We start from the raw sequence: 20640 nt of genomic DNA, 5'->3' as shown, positions 1-20640 counted from the left end.
TGAAATTTGTTTTTAAATAAATTTTTCAAGTTGCATTTAAGGCTTATTTTGAAAAAATCTAAAAAACGTGATAACTCAAAAATGGTTCACTTTTGCTTTGGGTTAAAATTATCGCAAATAATCACCCCTATCACCTCCTAACGGGAATACGTCGAATTACCAATAACCCTTTATATACTGGGTCACTCTACCTTCAAACCGAAACACAACAATACTAAAAAATATTGTTTTGTAATATGCAAAGAGTACCACTTAGTACTTACATTTTTTGGACTGTTCTTAGCAATTTATTTGTGCTTATCTCGAACGAGCTTGTATAACTTAATATGAGCAACTGCCGTTATTATATGAATTTATCATTTACCGATCTAAATACAATCAAACTGTATATTTTAAACTAACAATTCAGATAATATGCACCAATACAATTGGTTGACGAATTTCATGTGGCACATATTCAGAAACACGCAATATGAAACATTAGGTCTGCCACCAATGCAGCGTTACGTTGACAACTAATTACTCTTTGAATGTGTTCAGAAACATTGAAGTACTAAACCCAATAAAGAAAACCAAACAAACTGAACCAAGAAAATGCTAATACATCTTACTACAGACCCCAGGTGTTTGGTTCAATTAAAGTTTATAGTCTCTACATAGTCTTCAGTTTCTGTGTTTCGATTTTTTATGTGTATATAGGATAGTAATAGAATAGAAACTTTGAAACAATTATTAGCGTTGACCAAACAAGATCCGATCGTACCGTACATTCAATGTTTTTTTTTATTTCACTAGTGATTATATGGTCGCGTGCAATTATAAACCATGGTCGTTCCAAATGAAATTATTACTGTCGACTCAATCACCAAGATTCCAAGCAAAGTTTTCCACGAGTGTCATTTGTCAGAGCCGACGTGTCGACAGCAAATAAATGTCAATTTGACAAACGTAAGGACATGAAATTTATAATTATTGCAGTACATATTTTTGTCATTTTTTAAATGATAATAAAAACAATAAGTTTTGCCTGAGTTAATTGTATTGTTTTAATATTTAATGGCAGTTTAATTCTTACGATACAATGACAACCTTACGAGAGCGCCAACTTAGTAAGTTATTATAGTTGGTTTTATATTTAGTAATCATTTTTAAGTATATAAGTTCAATAGTTCTATATAAAAATATGTCTGTAATTTAAAAAATCTTAACAACATTTCATCTTTACTTAACACCACACTAATATTATTTTATGTTCTCCTGAAAACTTATGCTTCGATTTTTTATGTCTATACAGTTTACTTACTCTTTTTCTTTCTTGCTATTCAAATATTATTATTATCTTCTAAAATTTAACTTTAAAATTTTATAATGATTATTACAGATGCCTTAAAACAGATGCTAAATTTGAATCAACCATTGACAAAAGCAGTGGCTACTGAACCAACATGGAAAGTGCTCATTTATGATAGAGTAGGACAAGATATCATTTCACCACTAATATCTATTAAAGAACTAAGGGAGTTGGGTGTTACTATACATGTGTGAGTATATCTATAATAACTCAAATCATCTTTGTCTTACACTCTAATAGTAGAGGAAAAATTACATATTACAAGAAAAATTGCAAATAAACAAGTATATTCTCTGATGAGATAATGTAGAGGAACTAAATAATAGCTCAGAATATGTTTAAATACATTAGATATTGATAATATGACCAATTTCATATTTTCTAATGACATATCATTTCTAACATCAAATAATCCTTTTTATAGACAACTACATTCAGACCGAGATTCTATCCCAGAAGTACCCGCAGTATACTTCTGTTCCCCAACAGAAGAAAATCTTGGGAGAATATGTCAAGACCTTGACAATGGAATATATGACCAGTATCACTTGAACTTTATATCACCAATAACTAGACAAAAATTAGAAGACCTAGCTGCTTCTGCCATCCAGTCTAACTCTGTAATGAGCATTCACAAAGTGTTTGATCAATATTTAAACTTCATATGCTTAGAAGATGATTTGTTTATAATGAAACATCAACAATCAGATTCATTGTCTTATTATGGTAAATAGGAAAGAAAATTGATTATGAATAAACATTTTAATAATTTGCTTGATGATATGTAGAATATTTCTTTGTTCAATTTTCAGCAATAAATAAAGGAGATACTAAGGATACAGAAATGGAAGCCATTATGGATGAAATTGTTGAGAGCCTGTTCTCAGTGTTTGTTACACTTGGTAAGCATTTCATTAGAAATATGTGTGGTTACTAAATAGTGTTAGGTATATTTTATTGAAATAAAGTCAATCTCTTACAAGCTCTCTTAAAACATCATTTTTAAATGTTATTTTTGATTGAAAGCTAACTACCACCAATCTGGAATGTAAATTCTTAGCAGAAGAATTAGAGAGTCTCAGTAGTTACTATTTTTATCAAAGTATTCTAAGTGAATGTCTAATAATCATACATTAATTATTTTTATGGACGTGTTATGTAAGAATGGTAAGGAGTACTTACTCCAAGCATTTCTATAATTTCTATAAACCTATATATATAGTATAATGACCCTAATTTATTAAAAATAAATAACATTACTTTTAAATTTAACTAGAACCAAATATAAAATGGTATGTGGATTACCCTATCTCAGGAATGATGTACTAAATTCATGAAGCTGAAAGTTTGCTTTTATAAATTAGCCATTTATATTTTAAAATGTCAAATATGTTACAATAATTGTAAAAGTGCTGATCTAAGTAGAAAAAATATGCTCAAAATGTATATGTAACTTATTTAAATATTAATTAATATCCCAATAAATTAATAGAACTAAAATTCTTGTATATATTTTATATAACAGCAACTACATGTACAGTTGTTCCTTTAAAGTCATCTTAAAATAACCAAAAGTAAAAACAAAAATTGTATACTAATTAAATTTAAATAAAAATGTTTATATTTTTTACAGGTAATGTTCCTATAATAAGGTGTACTAAAGGCAATGCTGCAGAAATGGTAGCAAAGAAGTTAGACAAGAAGCTACGTGAAAATCTCTGGGATGCAAGAAATAATTTATTCCACGGACAAGCTGGTACTTTCAGCTTTACTCGCCCTATGCTCATATTACTTGACAGAAATTTGGATATGGCAACACCTTTACATCACACATGGACATACCAAGCTCTAGCTCATGATGTACTGGACTTATCTTTAAACAGGTTTTTATTAAAACAGCATAAAATAGCTACAAATGATATAAAATGATTGTAAATAATCTAAACCACTGTAAATTACATTTTGTAGAGCAGTGGTACCAGAAGGTTCAGGACCAATAGTACCAGGACAAAAAGCCAAAACTAGAATTTGTGACTTAGACTCAAAAGACCCATTGTGGTCTGAACATAAAGGAAGCCCTTTCCCCACAGTAGCAGAGGCTATTCAAGAAGATTTGGATAAATACAGGTAGAAATATATTTTTTAAATTGTTTTTAATTCACAGTAATTAAGAAATTCAATTTCCGATTATGTTACTTAAAGTATCAGCCTGCAGCTCATTTCACCATTGATTGGTGACAGATTTTCATCCAACTCATGCAGAAATCACAAATTATATGGAAATTGCATTGGACCCACAACCTTTGGTTAAGATCATCACCAGTTTATCTCAGAATATTTTGCTATAAATTGATATTCGACAATTATTATTACAGGAGCTCAGAAGCAGAAGTAAAGAAACTGAAAAGTTCTATGGGATTGGATGCTGATAGTGATCTTGCACTCAGCTTAGTCAGTGATAACACGCAACGACTAACCAGTGCAGTAAACTCTTTGCCCCAACTGATGGAGAAGAAGCGTCTCATTGATATGCACACTACTATAGCTACAGGTATGCTTTGTGTGTGACAAATCCTATATGCTTCACAGTCCTTTGTTTATTAAATAAAAATTCAATTTATTACAAAAATAGGCAGATACGTATTATTTCAAGGTAATGGACAATTAAGGGAAGGAGGGGAACTAAGGACTATATAATTTTTATTTTTTTTTACATTTAACAAATAATTCAAAATGCGCGAACATTTTATCTATTCCCAATAATAATGTTCTGCATATTCCAGATCTCCTTTTGTTTGATACTTTCTACTGAAAAGTTTTTAGTATAAACCTACCAGATTGTTTGTTTTTTTGTCAAAAATATATTTCATTTATACTCCACACAGTATTATTGTAGTTGAAGTCTTCCAAAAAGGAAATAAATATAATATCTTAATTTTAAATAATTGTTTAAGCTTTAGTAAATATTTTTTGTAGCAATCCTCAATGCAATCAAATCAAGAAGACTCGATTCATTTTTTGAATTGGAAGAAAAAATAATGAGTAAAAGCAGTGGTGTGGAAAGCAAAGCTGTTATGGATTTGATCACCGATCCTAGTGCAGGGACAGTGGAAGACAAAATGCGTTTGTTTATTATATATTATCTGTGTACAACGCAAGTACTGGATGATGACTATGAAAAATTTAAATCTGCATTAATAGCTGCAAATTGTGACATTAAACCAATGACTTATATGAAACGTTGGAAGTGAGTAGATTAGTATAATTATTAATATGCTAATAATCTAATTATGATAAACAAGCCTTTTCCAACGGAGGAAGATAATTCCGAAATTGTTATCAATAAATCAGGATACATCATTTACTTTCAGAGGATTTACTAAAATGTCTAGTCAAGGTCAATATGAAGGTGGAGGAACCAAAACTGTATCTATGTTTTCAAAATTAGTATCACAAGGATCATCTTTTGTAATGGAAGGTGTAAAAAACTTAGTTGTAAAGAAACATGTAAGTAATTTTTAATTTTATGGAAAATAGAAAAATAAAGAAGAAGTTAGACTAGTAAGTTGTCCATGATTTATAAACAGAACTTTAAAAATATGTATTTTGTTTCTCACAATGTGATGTAATTTGTTTTCTAATTAGTTTTTTATATTTTACTATTTTAAATTATTTAAGCGTCGTCCGTGCTTATGTAGCACATATGTAGGTACATGCTATGTTTTTTTTTTCAAAATTAATGACAAATCTATAATCATATAAAGAAATTGCCCGTGAGCCGAACCGTGGAAGCGGCGCTGGGGAGTAGTGGGGCGGGTGATAACGAGCTGGCGTGGCTGGACCCTCGCGCCGCTCGCACGGACGGGGCCGCTCGCGCTCGTGCGCCGCGACACCCCCCTCCTACCGATGCCGTTGTGTTCCTCGTAGGGGGCGGCAGCTATATAGAATACCATAACCTCATCGATTTTGCAAAGGTACAACATACATATATGTCATTAGAAAATTACCAATAAATCGACACCTACAATTTATACTACGCTAACTTGAATTTTAGTGAAAATCGTTTTTTTGTGCCAAGTTGCTTAAAATATGTTATTTTATATGAATTAATAAAATCGTGAACAAATATACAAAATTAACGAAGTTACAAATTTATACAACGCTAACTAAAGGCAATCTTTTAAATCAATCGGTTTATATTACGCTAACAATTATTAGCGGAGTGTGCGCGCACTTTCGAGTTAGCGTAGTATAAATTGTTGGTGTCGAAATGACATTATTTTGTGACAATTTTCATTTTGTAATAAATTTTTAGGTTTGTAACCGCGATCTACTAGACATCTATTGATACTTACTTTTATTATTTATGTTTAAAATCAACTTACCATTTCACTGTTTTTATCATAGTGAAGTAGGTAGGTATAATAAAAAAAAAAAAGGTTGTTACAAAACCTTGTATTAAATAAAAATCACTAGTTAATATTAAAAATTATACGGAGACTGCAAGGCAATTGTAATATTTCGTATTCATCTTTACTTGGTATAATTTTATATTTTTTCTGTGTAGCAACAAGCGGCGAATGGAATAACAAGAAAAATCATCTATGGAGCTACAACTTTGCCAAACGCATTTCAATTTCTTAAGCAACTGTCTTTATTGGGTGAGGAACTTCAGTAACATTTCCATTTATAAGATATTTATGTAAAGTTGTAAAATATTATATTATACCAAAATATTATAAATTGTTTTAATTACACCTAATGGGGGTCACCTTTAATATTGATGTAAATAAAAGACTAGTTCAACAAGTTGGCATTTTATTTACAATGACATTGAAAATAGAGCTAACATCTAATATCTACTAAAACTTTTTATTGTTTAGAACAAGAAGTATAAAATCTAAAATCACAAGATTACGAATTCAGTATAGCATCAGATCTTTAAACATGTATTATGCCTTGTCATGACATTCTTCTTGATGGGGCAAACGATTTCACAACCGAAACTAAATAATGTGGCCAATACTAAATAAATTAGTACATAAAAAGAAACTTGTCGATATATTTTTTATCCCAACCCTTAAAACTATTGTGCTAATTAAAAATAAAAGTGTGTTACATTAAAAAATTTAAAGTAATAACATTCGAAAAATAGTGATGTGTTAGGTATGTACTTACAATTAATATACAAAATAAAGAAATACATTTTTTTATTCGACAAGGAACTTGAATTCATTACAATTAGCACTGCATAAACCACTGTCGAGTAAGAAACATATTCCATGTCCATATTTGTTTTCTATAATATGCTAACACGGATCAAGATATGGTTTGGCACAGTGAAAAATTAATAACAAGTGATATGCGTCTATCAGAGAGCAAGCTTGAAAGTAACTTAATTGCAGGAACATGCATTAGAGTATGGCAAGGTTTATTATGGTCAAAGAACACAAGGCATCTGTGTTTATTTTAAAATTTATAATCTACAAGTCTTGATTGAAAGAATTTGAAAATATTTAATATATATCATAATTATTTAAAATTGAATCAAACAATCGATAGAAATAAAGTTTATCGTGAACAATATAACTGAAATATATTGTGCGTATATTAATTCATTTTTATACGCTTTTTTTTTAATTTAGATATAACGCACAATTACTTTAGCTCTAGATAGAATGCCAATAGATGTTAATATATCCATTAATTTCGTTTAAAATATAATACATTGACAGCTATGAAAGCAAAATATAATATGCAAATTCTAATATCACACACAACAATTTCAAATATTATATAGTAATAAAAGAGTAAGCCTTATGTTAATTTATATAAAATTTATCACTTTTTAAAAAGGCTAGTAAACAATTATAATGGCACAAACATAATAGATAAATAGACATAAATATTATCCATAACTCATTAACTCCTTACTTCTAAAATCAGTGACAAGTCCTACATTATAAAAACATCGTATTTCGAAGGCGCTTCAACCGATATCTTCTATACGTATATTATTATAACAAATAATAAGTACGCTAATTTCATCATTTTAATGTACATTGCATGTTATTGTAAACTAATATTAAAAACTAGTAATTTCCACCACCAAATTTAAAAAAGTAAACAATAGCCGATTTATCGTAAAAAATAGAATATATTACAGAACACAACGTGGTTAAAATGTTTCTATTGCATTAAAATAAAATTCTGATAAACATAATGGAAATTATTTTAGAAAAAAATATAATGCACATTAAATGTCGTCTTAAGTTTACTTGTCATATTAATCTAATGATTTATTTAAATAAACCATGTTCATCAAAATGAGATTAGAAAGGACTAGTATGTCATTAATAAACAGGAAAAACTTTGTCACAAGAATAATTAACAGAGTTGAATATTATCAATGTCAAAGGTTACAAAAACATTAATTCATATGAAAATCAATTAAAACTTACTTTTCTAAATAAAATACTTAAGATATCATTAAAATAAGTGATATTGTAAAGTAGAGTGCATAACGATTACCCTGGCATGGATAACAGTGTACAGTCTTCCTACCCATGTCAGAAAAAAAGCATAAGGGAATTTTCGATTACATTTTAAAATTAATACATTAAGATATCATTCTAATTTCACCTCAATATTTTCAATTACATATTTTTAAAATCTATAAATCAGTTCTCCCGTCACAGCCTTCATGAACACAAATTACATTTTTTTTACATTTATATGTCTGATAAGAATTGTAAATATTGTTTTATTAGGTGAACTTCAGGTTTATGAAAAAATAAATTAGAATTTCAAATAAAATAGAATCATTTATCAAATATTACAATCAGAAATGGTTGATATTAGATTGTAGTATGCATGTGTTACTGTTTAATAAAATGGATTAAATCAAAATTTGACAAGGTGTTGGTCGTGAAAGATGTGGACGGAAGACACAATTACTTGAATTTATTTTTGTTTCAAAATATTTTGTATATAAATCATAACAACATTTTTTTGAGATTATAATCAACCTAAATTATATATTTATTTAAAAATATATGTAATTTCAATTTTACAAGTATAGTAAAAATATAAATATTTTATATAATAAAATATTTTAAACATAATGCAATAGTAAAAGTGCAATACTGAAAAATGGAATGTCTTTATTAAAAGATATAACATTAGAATTCCTTAACGGAATGTAATTTTTGTCAGATAGCTACATATTTAAAATGGTGTTGGAAAGTATGATAAGTAATCAAATTGCTAAAAGAATAATAAAACAGTCTAAGAGTTATTAGGTTAATAAAATGGTTACTTTTGTTATGCTTAGCATGATATGACTATCTTATAATAACATTTTAAGAATAGGTAGTTATAAAATCTCTGAACTAAAACCTATAATATACGACATAGATTGCACTGTGGTAACATTGTTGACCTTTTTTTAAAACAAATTCATAAAAGAAAATTCTTCCATTTTTTCTAAACAATTAGATTTTCACACATTCTTTTCTTACCTATCTCCTTCAAATTTAAACATTTTTTTTGTAATTAAAATATAGCATATCTCGAGATGTTGCATTAAAAATCGTGCTCTAATGTGTTTTTTCTATTATTTTTCTACATTAAATAAATGTAAACAAGCTATTTTGTGAATTTTGTATTAGGCCCACTTAAATGTTAGTTTTCTATTCTAACAGCAATTACAGAACATTGTTAATTATTTTCAGCAGTAGTTCAGAAATGAATATTGATTATGACATCCTGTTGTCATATTTGTAAAACTACTAAAAGATAGGAAGGAGTCAAATTTAGAATATAATCTTACATATTATAGCATATAATTTTTAAAACAACTATTTTATTATAATATGGTTAAATAGGAAATATGCCACATACACACCCACACACACACACACACACACATTAAGTATTATAGCTCAGCAGCTTTCCATTATATTCAATTGTAAACAATATTTGTATAAACAAAGTCAATCCAAGTAGACCCCACAGATGTTAACCATAACCTAACAAATACAACTATTGCATACAATAAATGGAAACAGCAGCTAATCACATTTCTAGCAATATTATAACTATCAAATTTTAATAACAAACTTTCAAATCCTAGTAATATTAGCTGAAAATCCGAATAATTTAAATACACTTTATGGACAGCTCCTTTTCATAAAACAGTAACAGTCAATATGCACATTTATGTGACAATATAAATTTGTCATATTATCAGCCCATGAAGCCCCAAATATCTAATGGCATTCATGTAATGATTAATTTATATTTTATATTAAAATTCCAACAAATCCTAGCATTATGGGATTATCACTTTATCTATAAGTTAATATTAGCACAGAATGTTTAGAAGAGAATGTTAACCCTAACTACTCTTTTTAATTATTCAAAAGATAAATAAAGATTCATACAAGGATTTTGATATTACACATATTATGTTATACAGTGTCATGTAAAAGGTTAAATAGAGATTATCAATGACATGGATTGAAGTATGAGATTCCAAGAAGAGTAACAAAGCATGAAGCCTACTTTGAAAAAATAAATCTAATTAAGTTCAGAAATTAAAAATATCACTTATGAAAAATATTATTGAGATATGGCCTTGCTCATGAACAATGTTCAGCGGGTGTTTAGTGAAACTCTATTTTCTCTTTCTCTCATCATTAATTTGATGTTCAAAAGAAGAAGACATGGTACTTTTAACTAATCACGCCCTTCACATTCACCGCATTTGTATGTAAAGCCAATAATGATTATAAAATGATTTGACATCTAGATTTAAAACCTCATAATTACTGTGACTAGTCCAATATTCTATTAAGTTTCGTTGATTGTTTTAATAATTAACTTCTAAGTTAATGTATTCACCCATTGAAATCAAAACATTGACAAAGTAATATAATAAATTTAGCAAGGACACATATTGCCGGCAATTGCCTCAACAATAAATATCAATTACTGTTGTCTACCAAAGTAATATTGTTGTACCAACCAATGAGTTGATTATATAAATTTGCTGGGTGATCCAAATCACATAGAAATATGTATTATTAAGTACCTTAATCACATAACAAGTCGCTAATTCAGAGGTGTAACTATTGTTGGGGCTTGGGCTGGGCGTTGGTATTACGACTTGAACTGCTGCTGCTGCTGAGAATCATTTTTTGCATCTGACGGATAACTGTAGTCGCATGATATGCTTGTTTCCAGCGAGATTTGGCAAAGTTTTTCTTAAGTTGCTCAGATACAGTACCATGTATATTCTTGTTGCTAGCTGCATTACCAGAAATCCATGGATGTGCTAAAGCTTGTCTGTAAAACATTATCATATCATTGAAATTTCTTTTCCCTTTCCCAATGCGATTTTGTAAAATGAAAAAATAAAGTGTTTTTATAAAAGTGACAAAACAAATACATGCAAAAACACTAAAGCAATTATAGATAAAATTATGTAATATATATTGCATGATTAAATAAGTACACATGAACTCAATAATGATGATAATTAAGAAAAAATCAAAGGTCAATATGATAATCTGATTCAAACATTTCACTATATTAGAGAATTAATTATTAATTATACTAAGACCTAAACAAATATATAAAGCATGTATTTGCATACTCACTTGCATGTATATCTCTTGTCCACATCTACACACATCAAATGCCGGATAAAATCTTTAGCTGACTCACTAATGTCATCCCAATAAGGAGAATCAAACTCAAAATCACCTTTGAGAATTTGGGCAAAAAGATTTGCATCATTTTCATCATAAAATGGAGGATATCCACATAGCAAAATATAAGAGATAACTCCTATGCTCCACACATCAACAGCTTTACCATAAGGTTTTTGAGCTAGTACTTCAGGAGCAACATATCCTGGTGTACCACAAGCTGTTGCCATTATTCCTGAATCTTCAATCTTAGAGAGACCAAAATCACTTATCATAATTTTACTTTCCTCATCTGCACTATAATAAAGAAGATTTTCTGGCTTTAAATCTCTATGTACCACTCCCTGACAATGCATGTAATCCACAGCCTCTAATACTTGTCTAATAAGATTAGACGCGTCTTTTTCTGTATACGATCCTTTCTCAACAATTCGATCAAATAACTCACCTCCAGTTACTAATTCCATTACAAGATATACCTTGTTCTTATCTTCGTATGTCTCTAGCAGCTGGACGATATTAGGGTGAGAAAACATTTCTTTCTCGCCACCCTCGGCTTTTGCGTTTTCGCTAAATCTTTTTAAGACCCTAATTTCATTTTCCAATGAATCTTCTTTACCTTTGAGGGCTTTTTTATCAATAATTTTGCAAGCGAACAAATGTCCATTTTCTTTGCTCTCAATGAGACGTACTTCTGAAAACGCTCCCGTTCCGAGCAGATCCTTTACAACATATTTATCCTCGATGGATGGCTGCTTCTCAGCTTCTTTACTGTCTTTTTTTGACTTTCTACCAAAATCTTTTTTGCCAAAAAGAGGCATTCTGTAGGCCTTCACTTATTCACTAGAGATTCGACTTGCTCTACTCTAAAAAATATCTACGACTACGTAGCTAAAGGCTTTAATCTATATCGATAAGCATATAAATTTAAATGTTAGACATAACACAAAGTCACAAACGCACACTACGGTGATTATAAAGCCAACGCTACACATTAGCACAACTATTCGTGGAAATATTGAAGTATATATAAAATACGAACTTATATTTACCATCTGTTAAATATAAAATGCGTAAAATTTTGTAAGTTTGCATACATGATAAATAAAAAACATAAAAATATCGAAGTAGATTTATAGAGTAATTGATACTAAGAGTTCTATAACGTATAATTTTAAATAGGATTTCCCTTTATCAAACTAAACATATCCACCAAATTAATTACGGCGATAACAATACTTTATTAACTCTCTACAGTCTTTGTTGTCAATTATTTAGGATAAATCAGTATGAGCACTAAAATTAAAAGTTGATATATATATTTAAATATATAATTATTGTGATAGCCAAGCACTATAAACTACCTTAAAAAACCTTGGGCGTAATCCACATTCGCACTGTGAACAAAACAAACGCGAACGGTTATAATACCCGTTCATGTAGAGTTTGTGGCCAAATTATGAAATGTTTGTATCAAACTAATTTTAATTTATGAAGTAATTAGTTTCTATTTAAAAAAAAAACAGTCGGTTCAATTTAAAAAAAACTTTAGATTTTTTCATTACCCTGGCAACTCTACCCGCATTCTAGCGCAATAAAGCGCATGTTGTGTATTTCTGCAGCACTGTTATGCACACTTTCAAATTTCTAGACCCACAATGTTGATTTCGCGCGCTCCATCTTCATTCCTTTTTTCTTGAATGGCAATCAATTTAAATAAGTTTTGAATTTATGTATTAATTTCGTGTTATGTGTAGTTATACCACTAAATAGCTTGCGTGACGTCATCGTAGGTCGGAAAAACATGAAAACCAGTTTTTATACTATGAAGTTATTTATATTATTTAAAAAATAAAAATCTCAAGATTAACTTGAAATAATCGTACAATTGAATATATTATCTAAGCTAGAAAGTTACAATATATACTAATTATTATTACAGAGTCCTCCATACTCATAGCGTTAAAATATAAAAGCATAGTAAATCTTCTTCTATATACAGGATTATTGGTAATTCGACGTATTCCCGTTAGGAGGTGGTAGGGGTGACTATTTGCGAAAATTTTAACCCCCATATGCATTATGCAAAAGTGAACCATTTTTGAGATATACGAACAGGAATACGTCGAATTACCAATAAACCTGTATATAAAACCGAAATACCACTCACTGATTAATCACGAAATCTCAAAAACTATAAGAGATAGAAACTTAAAATTTGGTAGGTAGGTTCCTTATAGAATGTAGACGTCCGCTAAGAACGAATTTTACGAAATTCCACTCCTAAGGGGTAAAACGGGGGTTGGATGTTTGTATGAAAGTTCCATGTTTTGGAGGAAGAAACTTTAAATTCAAAACGTATGCTCTATAGCTGGTGTGAAGGTGTATTAATAATGTATTTTTAGAAATCAATCCCTTTTTGGGGTTAAAACAGGGGATGGTAGTTTGTATGAAATTCCGATGTTATTGAAGTTAAAGTAATAATAACAATGCGAAAAATAGTGTCAATTACTGTTACCTGTATATATTACGAGTTTAAAAATGCTTATTTATTAACGTATATTATTATTTATTAACGTATTGAAAATAATTATTTATTTATTTAAAAATCCGTAAATAAAAGTGAATTTTTTAAACGTTTGTTACGTGACACAAAACTTCTGATTGGTCGGGTCTATGGTGATCACAGAATCACTTGGTTGTAAACTATGTATGTGATATTCACTAAAGATTTGCGATAAAATGGCGTTTTGAACGTCGACGAAACTGTTATCTGAATTTTGGAAATAAAATTAAAGTGAAAATAAGTAGTTAAGTGTAATTAATTGTGTTGTATTATAAATAAAGATATTTTAATCATTAACTCCAAGTAGTGCATAATTTAGCTGAGTTATTACCTTATCGCATGAAATACGTGAATCTGTGGTTTGTTTATCTTTTTTCCTGCTTCCATTGGAATAGGCTATTACTCCTCAAACTAAACAAAGACAATTAGATTTAGACATGGACAATTTTACTACTTTTTACTAATTTGATATATTCCTAACACCCAATATCTATCAATAATAATAATGTCACTAACGGTCCAAATATTCGTGTCTTATGTCAATTTTTTTTGTCCAATTTGTTGTCATACACTTGGAGTGCGATTCAACAAGGAAATGCTGCTAGCATTCTTGCTATCATTCCACGCGGTCAAGATTTATACAAGAACTATTTTTAATTCATATTTGTAATTATTTAAGGATTTATAATTCATATGTACACCCAATATCTATCTACCTCATCTCATAATGAGATGAGGTAGATAGATATTGAAATTGAGGGAATAATTAGTCAAATTATCCTAGATAAATACTTTCGTCCCACGACTCTCTATAACAGTGCACAGCACACACAGCATGGTCTACAGTGCACAATGCAGGATTCCATTGTTACCATTATACTCCTGCGCAAATTATTCACGAAGAGGACCCTGAAAGGAGAGTAATTTTTTGTAGATTCGTGCCTACCGTATTAAGCTTTAATTTAGGAGTCGCGTCTTGTTTGAAAATTTGAATTCAAAATCGATCAAGATGGGATTACTAATTACCACAATGAACATGATAGGAGTGAGAAAGTGCACAAAAATCCTATCCTTCTCGAAGAATTATTTACAGAAAGAAGATTACGAGAAAAAATATTATACACCAGAAAGACAGATGTACAGCATATTTTTCTAATTCGAGTAGAGTACCCATTCCGTGGCTTGGTAGAAGTTCGGACTAAACGCCGGTTGAGTTCTATGTCCGGGGTCACATGAAATCCCTAGTGTACGACGTCTGGCCTGTACCATCTGCGGAAGACCCCAAAATAAGAATTAAATAGCGCATCAAATATGAAGCGGAATAATTTGACTAAATCTGTAGTTGAGTCACAACTTAGGAAAATAATGCGGGCGTAATAGGGGAAGTCACTTCGAGCAAGAACTTTAATTAGGCTGAATTCCAAAATGTCTTACTTATAACTTAGCTATTGAACTGTTTCTATTTCTAAATTTTATTTTAAATTTATATTTTAGTTTTAATTACATTGGGTATTTTTTAATTATTAATTATGTGTGAATTTTAAGGAGCGAACTTTAGTCCGAATTCGTTCATGTTCAATTACGAATTTCCACCAGCGCCCTTTGTGGTTATTTTATTTCGTTTGTTTTGAAATAAGTTCCTAGTTGTTATACATTTTTAAATTTGAACCGATAATTATTGTTTTAATATTGACAAATAACCGGTGTTTATTCGTTTTTATAAATCAGCAGAAAAAAATACATTTTAATTGATACTTTTTTTAAATAAATTTTGTAAAAATCTAAAAAACGTGATAACTCAAAAATGGTTTACTTTTGCATGATGCATAGGGGCTTAAAATTATCGTAAATAATCAACCCTATCAAATTATATATAACAAGAAATGCGATTGTAAACCCTGATTAGGTGACTTTTCGTAGAGGCTCTACGGTAAAGAAATGGCGTAGATTAGATAATGCAATATAAGATACATAGGATTTATCCTTTGTATCTTATATTGCATTAACCTTGACGCGAAAGCTACGAGTTAGATACAAGCAAAGGACAAACATTGCTGTATAAACGTTAGCACTATATTAAAAGATTACTCAAAAAAAAACTGTATACACGTCTACGTATACCATAGTATACCTAACAGTATCTATAGCTGATGCAGTATGTATGTTAGAAAAACTAAACGATTTAAATTAGGAAACATAAAAACAATCATTGCGATGGATTTAATTTGTAAACCATTTTGATTACTACTACATAAATCAAGTACCTATATAATATTGTTCAAAAGTAATATTCTTGGTAACATCAAATTTATAACTATGTTAAATGTTATGTGGTTTTGTTACGTATGTTTTTTTTTATTTCTAGAACATAAAACTAACATTACCTATTTCTATGCTTTTCATATTTATTTCATCTTAAACATTATCATCATATAACATTTAGGTATTAGTTTTTAATAAAATACTAATAATTATATTGTGTCTGCGTTCACTTTAAAGACATAAAAGAAATTTACTTACGAATGTTTGCAACCCCTAACATTTTTCACCCTCGCGAATTTACATTGTCTATGATTCCACCCTCTGACGTCACAGCTGAAATCGACCAATCCTATAAGCACAGTAGTCGACGGCCCTTATAAGCGGAATCACCACCGCGTATCATTTTATAACATTGTCTTTATAATCTTAATGTTATTATTGTGTTTCTATACGTGCCGTGTAAAAATGTATTTAAATGTGATTAATATTGTGAAATGATTATTTTTTGTTACTCAATGTTCGTGAAACAGTTTATTGTTTTATTTCTTTAGAAAATAATAAGTGTTACAAATTACGTTAGGGGGCGGTACCGTGATGCCAGTTCGTAAGCAAGGTGAATATTACCAACGTAAAGTTTTAGTTAGATGTACTACGTTATTTTTGACAAAAGATTATGCAAGGGGCTGGAACGTAATGGATTTGTGCTATAACACCCCTATGTTGTTTTGCATCAACGGTGTTGCCATATTATAATGTTTTGAGCTTCTATTAATTATATATATTTCAAATTAAATCTTATATATTATTAAATTTTAAGAACAGTGAAATACTGGCTACGTCCTGTGCTTAAGAACCTCTGTTGAGAGGTATATACTATATTCATACACATTCACAACTATCTTAATAAATTTAACCGCATGGAAAATATCTCATTAACAAAATATAAATTAGTCAATTTAACTGACCAGCAAGTTTACCAGCTCATGAATATACCATTGCGACTAGTTAATAGTGATGCCATTAATAGTGTACTCAAGATACTTATTAAGGTTAAGAATTATCTAATATTTCCTTAAGAAAAACGGTTGGTCTTTGCCCAGCATGGGATATAAAATGAATATAAAACGTATTCATTATTTAGCTGCCTCCAAATCACCGGCCAAAAATTCCACCACTATATGTCGCAAATGAAAATATCCAGGCTATTACCTACGATAGAATTTAAGATATAAATGTTTTTTTTTTTCTAATAAACCAGTAAATAAAAAAAGATATTAATAATTTAAATCGTTTATGTTTATTATATTGAATAAGAACAGTGATATAGGAATTTCAGGTAAGCTAATAGTCATAACATTTTCGTATGCCTTTTACAATCACGGGTTTAAATACAGTCATATACATATTTCACCGCATACTGTGATATTTGGCGACAGTTGGGTGAATCAATGGTTCAATAAGTATACAGGCACTACAATTATATAATGGGACGCTTCATGCGATGACACAGGTCCTGTCTCTTGTCAAGAAAACAATGTTAAGGGTCAAAGATGCAGTAAAAAAACTGAACTGTACAAACTGCGCAAATATTCTAATTACAAATTACATATTTGTAATTTGTAGTAGTGCAAAAACATTTTTTTAATATATTTAAAGGCAAAACACACCGTCAAATGTGGAAATTTTTAGCCAGAGAATCGGAAAAGCGATTCCAATAGGAAAATACTGCTGTCACCGTTCCACGCGATCATTATTTGTACAGTAACCTTGTTTAATTTACATTTGTGTAGACTTATTTATGTCCGTAGTGTCAATAATTCATAAATTAAATATTGACTGTGATTATTGCGTATCGGTAATATCATAACAACCAGCGCGATATTTGTGAAATATTCAATGCCACTGCATTAACATAAAGGGTATATATATTCTATAAAAACTCAGTGGAGTTTTACCCTTTATTGTCTTATAGTTTTGTAATCCTCTTAATTATAAATAGTATAGTAAAAGTATATTTGTCTCTCTTACTTAGTCAACATACATACATAATTGTATCTCATCGATAAAAAAGTTAAAAGCGATATTTTTTATATATTTCTGGTATGTGTAACAAAAAATATATTATTAAATAATTTCAAATAAATAATCGGTCCTATAACCCTATTGAATTGCGCCGTAGGCACTAAGCTTTTGGTGTTCACTCCAGTATTTACCAATAATTATTTGTTTATTATTATTATAAAAAATAGTTCTACTTATGTATGTTATATAGACTTGTACCATTTTTTTGAAATATAATATTTAACTTAAACTTTAACTTGTAACTACATAACTACTTGATTATATTAACTGACTGATTAAATATGCCTTGTCTAGGTATATTTAAATGAAATAAAAAATATTAAATTATAAAACAATGGTATTGGAATAACTGTATAGAGTAATATTTAACAATTTCGTTATAACCTGAATAGTTGACCTGACTGCTCCAAAGATTTATATCTCTAGTCAAGTTTTGAGTCAAGTTTGGCGTAGTCAGCATATTTACCTACGACAACATTACTCGAAAAAATAACCACGTCTTACGTCACGTCTACATTAACGATTATTTTAAAACTATTAATATAAACAACTTAAAAAAACCATGTGCGTACACTGGCCTCATTGGCTACGCCAATCGAAGTTTAATTATTAACCCGAATTAGCTATTTTTGAAAAATACACAGTAATATTATAGTCTTTATTAACCTTAGCCCTTAAGGTAAGCCCGTACTTAGATTTACCAACATTTATCATTATAATATTCAAATAAATTAACTACGTAGTTTGCATACAAATAGTTAAATGTATGTTATTGATTAATGATAGCTTAAATAAAAGTAAAAATAACTTTAATCTATAAGTCTGATTGCACTAATTTATATTACAGATAACAAGAGATTTTTAATAAATAACATATATTTTATTTATTAAAAATCTCTTGTTATCTGTACCAGTACTATCGAATATTTTTGTAAACTTTAGGTAGAAGGTAGAAGGAACATATTCGTTTCAATCAATAATACTCAGACATTCATCGATATATTTATAACCTTCGTTTATAGTTTTAAAGCTCATAAACATTGTTACATAAACATTTTGTTTTTTGTCCTTGAAGAAAATAACAATACAAGAAGATTTTTATTTTTTTTGTTTTTGTTTTATGATACACAAGTATATAAAATATTATATATACATATAATACCCGTATTAAATAACATTATGATATAATCTTACTCAGACCGAATAACACATTTGTATATTTATTCCAGAGGCCCACCGAGCATTAGAACTGCTGGAAGACTATCACAGCAAATTAATTAAGCCGCAGGACCGCCAGCTTCGTCTCGCGATCGAAAGAGTTATCAGAATTTTTAAATCACGCCTTTTTCAAGCTCTTCTAGGTAAGTGAATAGGTATATTAAAATTTAATAGTCCATTTTGTAATTTGAGTTTTCACAAAATATATATTTTTTATTGTTGTAACTTAACGTAAATAAAATATAAAGTTACTTTAGGCATATCTCTTGGTCGTTGTTTGTAAAATGCAAATTATTATCTGGTATAAATTACTTACTTTGAATAAATTAAGTTCCAACGTTGGGAGTACTAGGTGTTATTGTTACAAATATAATCCTTAAATAAAATATCAAGTATCGTTAATTTGGCAGCTGTTTTAGCAGCGGATTGCACTAGGGAAATTTAAATTTTTTAAACAATTAATTTATATTATTTATGAATATAAGTCAAGAAAAAATATATATACCCTTATGTTTCCAAAGTGTCTGTCTTTTGATATCAATACAATCAAACGTTAAATAACCGAATCACGCTCCTAATGGCACGATATCAAGCAACAATATTAATAAACCGAAATAGTGTTATAATCTTGAACTAAATAGTATTGTCGTGTTACTAGGCCGCTATAAATATATATTAGCAGGCGCGTGACCGCAACTCACGTCAATATCGGTCTTGAGACCGACCACGACACTGCCATTGTTTTCCGTAGTATATTTAGACAGTTGTAATGAGCACCACGAACGTTAATTATAGTATCCACCATTAAATGATTATTGTTTAATGTTTTTAATTAGTCAATATTTTGTTATGTTCTCATTTTTTTTCTATTTAAATACCCAATCATTAGTGTCAAGTGCGTTACTACATCACCATCGCGCATATCTCATTCGTTTGGTGTTGACGCAATAATTATGTAAACTGCAGGAATAAAAACATTTGGCAGACAAATTCTGCCGTCTGGAAAATTGTCTGCCAGACGCCTTGGGAAAGCTCTTTGGTAGTGGATTCCGCTACCATACAGGTTGAGTGAGAGTACACATGATAGAAATGGTCGTATTCGATCCCCAAAATTGGCCTTTACCTGCATCTAAAAATGGCTGTTGAATCGATTACTTTTATTTAAAAATAAAATCGCCAGAAATATATTTTATCTATGTAAGATTCTGTTATGTTATTACGTAAAATAATAGTTGTAGATAAGTAGATATTATAGAGCTGTTAGTATAAATTCGACGATAATAAAAAAATAAATTGAGCTAATGGTACTGAAGTTGTAATTTATACTAAAATTAACGGTTACTAATCCTAATACTTACGAACTATTCATTTTTTAAGTGCTGATAGTGCATATATCTCATCTCGTACTCGAAGATAAACAATGTAAGGAATTCTGCACCTGTCGACAT

At 29.5% G+C, this 20640-nt stretch overlaps 3 protein-coding genes across 8 annotated transcripts in view; 2 read left to right on the top strand and 1 right to left on the bottom strand.

Moving 5' to 3' along the window:
- The first annotated feature begins 918 nt into the window (after positions 1-918).
- On the top strand, positions 919-6087 carry Slh (SLY-1 homologous). Its single transcript, XM_026643351.2, has 11 exons — positions 919-1109; positions 1382-1541; positions 1776-2077; positions 2164-2253; positions 2985-3234; positions 3320-3478; positions 3727-3902; positions 4328-4598; positions 4723-4858; positions 5116-5325; positions 5919-6087. The coding sequence occupies exons 1-11, from the start codon at positions 1082-1084 to the stop codon at positions 6027-6029; spliced, it is 1893 nt and encodes a 630-aa protein (XP_026499136.1). The 5' UTR covers positions 919-1081; the 3' UTR covers positions 6030-6087.
- A 65-nt stretch (positions 6088-6152) lies between these two features.
- LOC113403104 (calcium/calmodulin-dependent protein kinase type 1-like) lies at positions 6153-12010 on the bottom strand. The gene is made up of 2 exons (XM_026643581.2): positions 11014-12010; positions 6153-10699 (listed from the first exon to the last, which is right to left on the bottom strand). The coding sequence occupies exons 1-2, from the start codon at positions 11883-11885 to the stop codon at positions 10483-10485; spliced, it is 1089 nt and encodes a 362-aa protein (XP_026499366.1). The 5' UTR covers positions 11886-12010; the 3' UTR covers positions 6153-10482.
- Positions 12011-16238: 4228 nt separating this feature from the next.
- Positions 16239-20640, top strand: part of LOC113401984 (disks large 1 tumor suppressor protein) — a 30685-nt gene continuing 26283 nt past the window's right edge. For 5 of the 6 annotated variants that reach the window (XM_026642350.2, XM_026642192.2, XM_026642262.2 and 2 more), the window contains exons 1-2: positions 16240-16505; positions 19204-19335. In XM_026642350.2, the coding sequence (XP_026498135.2) occupies positions 16487-16505; positions 19204-19335 (151 nt within the window). In that variant the 5' untranslated portion in view covers positions 16240-16486. Of the gene's footprint in view, positions 16506-19203; positions 19336-20640 lie in introns of all 6 variants that reach the window. The other variant, XM_026642564.2, reaches the window with a different exon arrangement.

Source organism: Vanessa tameamea, chromosome 10, assembly GCF_037043105.1.
Source record: "Vanessa tameamea isolate UH-Manoa-2023 chromosome 10, ilVanTame1 primary haplotype, whole genome shotgun sequence".
NCBI lineage: Eukaryota > Metazoa > Arthropoda > Insecta > Lepidoptera > Nymphalidae > Vanessa > Vanessa tameamea.
Note: the sequence above shows the minus strand (reverse complement) of the source record. Positions and strands in the feature narration are given on the sequence as shown.

Coding starts and splice junctions, on each gene's coding strand:
- LOC113403104 (XM_026643581.2), bottom strand. CDS start 11,885: ATGCCTCTTTTTGGCAAAAAAGATTTTGGTAGAAAGTCAAAAAAAGAC. Junction 10,700..11,013: donor GACAAGAGATATACATGCAA/GTGAGTATGCAA, acceptor AATGTTTTACAG/ACAAGCTTTAGCACATCCAT.
- Slh (XM_026643351.2), top strand. CDS start 1,082: ATGACAACCTTACGAGAGCGCCAACTTA. Junction 2,078..2,163: donor AGATTCATTGTCTTATTATG/GTAAATAGGAAA, acceptor TTCAATTTTCAG/CAATAAATAAAGGAGATACT. Junction 5,326..5,918: donor ACCTCATCGATTTTGCAAAG/GTACAACATACA, acceptor TTTTCTGTGTAG/CAACAAGCGGCGAATGGAAT.